At 56.1% G+C, this 5290-nt stretch overlaps 1 protein-coding gene across 6 annotated transcripts in view; it reads left to right on the top strand.

Moving 5' to 3' along the window:
• The first annotated feature begins 1280 nt into the window (after nt 1–1280).
• Ttc7b (tetratricopeptide repeat domain 7B) overlaps nt 1281–5290 on the top strand; it is a 218271-nt gene continuing 214261 nt past the window's right edge. For 2 of the 6 annotated variants that reach the window (XM_028886635.2, XM_028886636.2), the window contains exon 1: nt 1363–1544. In XM_028886635.2, the coding sequence (XP_028742468.1) occupies nt 1424–1544 (121 nt within the window). In that variant the 5' untranslated portion in view covers nt 1363–1423. Of the gene's footprint in view, nt 1545–5290 lie in introns of all 6 variants that reach the window. The other 4 variants (XM_028886638.2, XM_028886640.1, XM_028886634.2 and 1 more) reach the window with 4 other exon arrangements.

Raw genomic sequence — 5290 nt, 5'->3', positions numbered from 1 at the left:
GGGAAGCTGGAGGGGACACACCGGAGGGGATGATGATGGTGCTTCCTTGAGCCTGGAGACTGGGTGGGTACTGCCAGAACAGCTCCATTTTCAGAGGTGGTATTTGCAGAGTCCAACACCCACGGCTCCTGAAGCCACTTGCCCTGACCAAGTATCCCCAATGGTGATGCCCACAGTGCCGTTCCTAACGCGCAGGCCCCCTCCTCTGCCCTGACTCCACGCTCACCTCACCAGGGAGGAAGCCGGTCTTTCCAATGGTCCACAAGCAAGAACTAAAGCTCCCACCTCCTCCTCCCTGAGATCATCCGCTCTCCTCCCTTGCTCCACTCCAGCCACCCTGGCCTTTTCCTAACTCACCAAATATGGTAAACCTGAGGCCTTTGCTCTTAATATTCCCTTGCCTGTAATGTTCCGCCCTTCTCTCCACATCCACGGCTCTCTCACCTTTAAGACTGTCAAATGTCACTTCAACACCATCCTTAACCATCCCATTTGAAATCCTGCCCTCCCCCAACCTTATCTTCCTCACCTGATCCTGCTGTTTCTTCAGTCACTTTTTTTTTAGGCTTTCTAATTTGCAACTCTATTTTGCTTAATTAATTCATTTCCATGAATGGGATGTAAGCTCCAGCAAGGCAGGCTTGGTGCTTACTTCATTCCGTTTCTACAGCCCTAAAGCACTGCCTGGCTCAGCGGAGGCGATCTCTAACTGTCTACTTCTTAAATAAATGCACAGGTGAAATAACGCGCAGCGTAGACACCTGCCCCTGCTCTCAGGTCCAGGGTCGAGACCAGGATGACTTGGCATTCAGAGGGCAAGGGAGCTGGCATCTGGATTCGCAGCTGTCCCCAGCCTCACTCGCTTCCAACACACATTTAAGGAACTTCTGTCAGGTTCTGGAGGAGGAGTCTCCGCCCCCTCTGGCCTCCTGGGGACCAAGGCTGCCTGGGGCAGAGGGGAGCTTGAGGAGGGGCGCGGGCCAGCTCGGGCAACCTGCGATGGCAGGGCGAGCCGAGGCAGGCCCGCCCTTCACGCCCCCTCACCCCAGGCACCCAGGCCGGCGGGGCCCCGGAGCGTCCCCGGGGTGGCTGCCCTGGCTTGACCCCGCACGGCCCCAGGCTTGCTCCTGAGCCGGTCCCGCGCTCCTCACGCCCCGCTCTCCTCCCTGCCCTCCCGGCCTCCGCCCCGGCCCGCTGCGACTCCGGCCCTGGCCGGCAGGGGCCGCTCCTCGCGGCGCCCGGGGCCCCGCCGCGCCCGCCGCCGCCCGCTCCCCGCCCCTTCCCCGGCCGGCGTTCCCGTTACGCCGCCGAGCCGGGAGCCGGAGCCGGAGCCCGCGGCCGCAGCGGGAGGCGGCGCGGGGCCCGGCGGCGGCGGCGGGGCCTGCGGGGCCTGCGGGCGCGCGCCGGGCCGGCCAGGGCGGCCATGGCGACCAGGAAGGCGGGCTCGCGGCTGGAGACGGAGATCGAGCGCTGCCGCACCGAGTGCCAGTGGGAACGGATCCCCGAGCTCGTCAAGCAGCTGTCGGCCAAGCTCATCGCCAACGGTACGCGCGGGCGCACCGGGGCTGCGGGGCCGCCGCGGCCTCCGGGGCTAGGCCCGAGGCGCGGGGCGCGAGCAGGGGCGCGGCCGGGTGGCGAGGCGCAGGCCGCGCGGTGTGCGCGGGCCAGGCCCTTGGGGAACGCGGGGTCCTCCGGTCACGCGGCGTGCGGCTGGGCGGGCGGGCGGTGGCGGCGCCCCAGAGTCCAGACGTGCAGGGCAGAGAGGCTCACAGAGTCGCCGCTGTCCCCGACCCCAGAGGCCAGGGGCCAGCCCCTGGCTTCCAAGAAGTTGGAGCTGGTGTGCGTGTGTGTGTCTCTGTGTGTGTGTATGGCGCTCCCAGGACATGCCTGTTGGCATGTGGGGGCCACCAGTGTGTGTGAGTGTGTGTGTGTGTGTTTGTGTGTGTGTGTGTGTGTGTGTGGTGTGCTCAGGGGTCCTACGAATGGGGATGTTGTAAACATATGGTATTCAAGGGCCCCAGGACTTGGAGGATGTTAGGGGTGGCATTGGCAGGTTGGGGTGTGTGTCTTTAGGTCAGGCGATTGGATGTCTGCAGACCCGGAGAGGTCAAGGTGGAGCGTGTAAGGGAAACAGAGTCAGGGAGAAGGTTACTGGGCAGAAAGGTGAGGATGTGGTTGAAGACTGAAGGAATGGAGCTGATTGGATGAGGGGCTTGGTGTGCCCAGGAGCCGGGAATCTGAGTTGGGAACCTGGTGGCTGGACTTGGCCAATGACCCCGTTTGCTGAATTGGATCGTCCAGCCCATCAAACCAAAATTGCAGCCAAAATGACATTCCAAAGCGAGGTTCCACGTGGCCTTATTTGTTTTGGAAGCAAGTATGGTTAATATTTGCTTGTGTTTTAGTACGCGCCAAAACCACAGGCAGGCACTGGGAGCATGGTGAGAGGCTAGAGGATTTTTGTCCTCCTTCACCTCTGGCTTCCCAAGGCTGTCTGGGCCAGTGTGGGCCAGACAGCTAAATCACAAAGTCAATGGATGAACTTGCTCATTCGAGAAAGGACATGTGCACTATTTTCAGCCTTCTCACATCACACTACCCAGAATGGACAGAGAAGTCACATACCCCCTTTAAGGTTGGTCTCTGTGATTTTATAGAAATAGTGCCTGGAAACGCAAAGTTTTCTTTTTAGTCGGGTTTCGCTGTGTGTCCCTCGAACTCAGCCACATAGTGCAGGCTAGCCTCCAAGTCTCTAGCCTCCATCCTTGCCTCCCAAGTTTAGGACCATTGGCACATATCACCATGTATAGAGGGCAGGATGTTGGTTTTGCACACTGTCAACTAGAGTACCTAGCTTTGGGTAGGTGTTTTGGAAAATGGTGATTTGTCTCAGTTAAGTTAGCATTTTGAGGGAACGGTGTTGAGTCCCCAAGGACCCCAAAGGCAACTTGCCCTTGCCCACTTTGGTCTCTTCTCCTTACCTGCACTTTCTTTTTTTCTTGTTGATCCCAGTCCTGAGTCTCCCGTGTCCCTTGAGTCCCTTCTGTGCAGGTTGATGTTAGGATTCGGTATGGTTTTTGAGCTTCCTCCCACATCTACCTGCTTCCTGCTCTCTGCTCATCCTTCAGCGTGTGCAGTGCCCACCTGCGCCAGGTACTGACCAGGCCCCTGCTCTCCGGGAGGTCCTCTGGGAGGACCCCTGAGAATCCAATATGGAAGTAGTGAGAAGTGGTTTAAAGAAAACAGACAAGTTGATGTGACTGAAAATAAAGGCAGGAGAGAAGGGACTGACTCCAGCTGCTGTGGTCCCTGGAAGGAGAGGATGAGTGAAAGTTTCATGCATGGGCCCATCTTACCTTCATGGCCCCTTCGAAGCTACACTCTTTCCACAACCTGGTTCCTGTGGCCTCAGCTGCCGCGGTGAATAGGGTGTGTGGTGGGCAGGGTGGTGGTGGTGAGCAGAGAGAGCATTGTGGCCCATGGCTCTGTGTATAAGTTAGCTTTGGAAAATTGATGGGAGATAGCTTTGTCCCAGAGCCTCACATGGTGGGTGAGCAGCAGCCATGGATGAGGAAAGATCACTGAGACTTGAAAAGGTCGAAGAGACTGCTCAGAAAAACAAAGATAAAGCAGAGGAAAAAGAAAACAAACCCAGAATGCTGTAGCTGCTGTAGGTGCAGAGAAACATTTGAGGGTGCATCTTCCCCTGACTGATGGGGCCTTCCTGCCTGCTGGTGGGACCTCTTCTTGGCTTTGGGGGGTCCTGGCTCCCCTATAGTCCCTGTGGGTTTGCTAGCACAAGTTTTGCACAGGTGGGACGCTGCTTAAGTTGACGCTTTGCTGCTTGAGGTAATGAATGCCAAGCCTGTCAGACTGAGACAGCTTTTTTGAAGGCAGCTGCAGCCCAGCAAGAGCATCAGCCCGGGGCCTGCTGGTACTGCTGCTGCTCCCTGTCTCTGTGACCTTGGCCCAGTCACTGAACAGCCTGGAGCCCGTTGCCTCATGACTCAGTTTCCTTAACATTCAGAGCCTCTTTTAAAATGTGCCTTCCCAAGCAAGCTGACACACCTTTAATCCAGTCACTCTAGAGATGGGCCAGTCAGGGCTACGGAGTGAGACCATAGGTTTTGTTTGTTTGTTCCTTGCAGGAATTATGAAGATTAAAAGGGCTAGGGATGAAGTGGAGTGGGATGCTTGCCTAGCGCACATACAGTCCTGGGTTTGGCAGGATGCACATGGTGCCACCCCATTAATCTCAGCACCAGAGAGGTAAAGGCAGGTAGATCTCTGAGTTCCAGGACAGTGAGAGCTACATAGTGCTTCAAAACAAACAAACAGACAGACAGACAGACAGACAGACAACAAATAAAAGAAGTTCTGATTTTTATCTCTAGTAGTGTATGCAGACTGAGTGTGGTGTGGTATATCTATAATCCCAAGCGCTCAGAAAGTGGGGTGAGAGTACAAGGTAATCCTTGGCTGTATAATCAGTAGGTGGCTTGGGTGATGGGAGACCCTATGGGAAAAAATAGCTTGGAGTTTCTGAAGTCTCCCCTCGATAGCCACAGAGCCCGACACTGTAGTAGCAGGCCATTCTTTATTTATTTACTCACTCATTCCATTAATCCTATAAATATGGAGTACCCACTGGGAGCTGCAGGAGGCTGTTGAACAGAGACAAAAATGCACTCTGCCCGGCTCTGTGAGGCCCACCTTTCGGTGGGGCAGGGCCGGGGAGGCAGACAAGATGTTCACTGCTTCCTAAGCAGGATGTTGATGGCGGTCATGCTGCTGAAAGAATCAAGGGAGAGTTGGGGGGAAGTTTGAGGGACTGCTGGTTTTACATAGTAAATAGATGGCTCCGGTGGCTTAGGAAGCCCTACTGAGGCCTCGTGGGAGATAAGACCAGAGCTAACCGAGTGAGTTCCAGAGAGGGCCTGGGTGGAGGAAGAGCGGGTGAACCTTCTGGGCTACAGTTATGGTGCTGGGTCTTCTCTGCATGAGATAGGGGCCAGGGGAGGGGAGAGAGCGGCAGTCCCTGGTTCTCGGCCTCCACTCAGCAGGGACAGCACCTTTTGGGAAGGATGGGCTGGCCACTCCCCACGAAGGACTCTAAGCTGTGGACAACGAGAGTCGCTCCTCCATCCTGACCCTTTTGCCAAGAGGTGGGTAGGTTAGCAAAGATCAAATGTCAAGTCAGAAGGGAAACCAGCAGTCTATCTTCTGCCTCACGCCCATTTCATTTGTTGTTTTAAAAAACAGATTTTTGAAGACAGTTTGATGTATCCCA

The sequence above is a fragment of the Peromyscus leucopus genome, chromosome 14 (genome assembly GCF_004664715.2).
Source record: "Peromyscus leucopus breed LL Stock chromosome 14, UCI_PerLeu_2.1, whole genome shotgun sequence".
Lineage (NCBI taxonomy): Eukaryota > Metazoa > Chordata > Mammalia > Rodentia > Cricetidae > Peromyscus > Peromyscus leucopus.
This window is presented reverse-complemented; position numbering and strand designations above follow the sequence as displayed.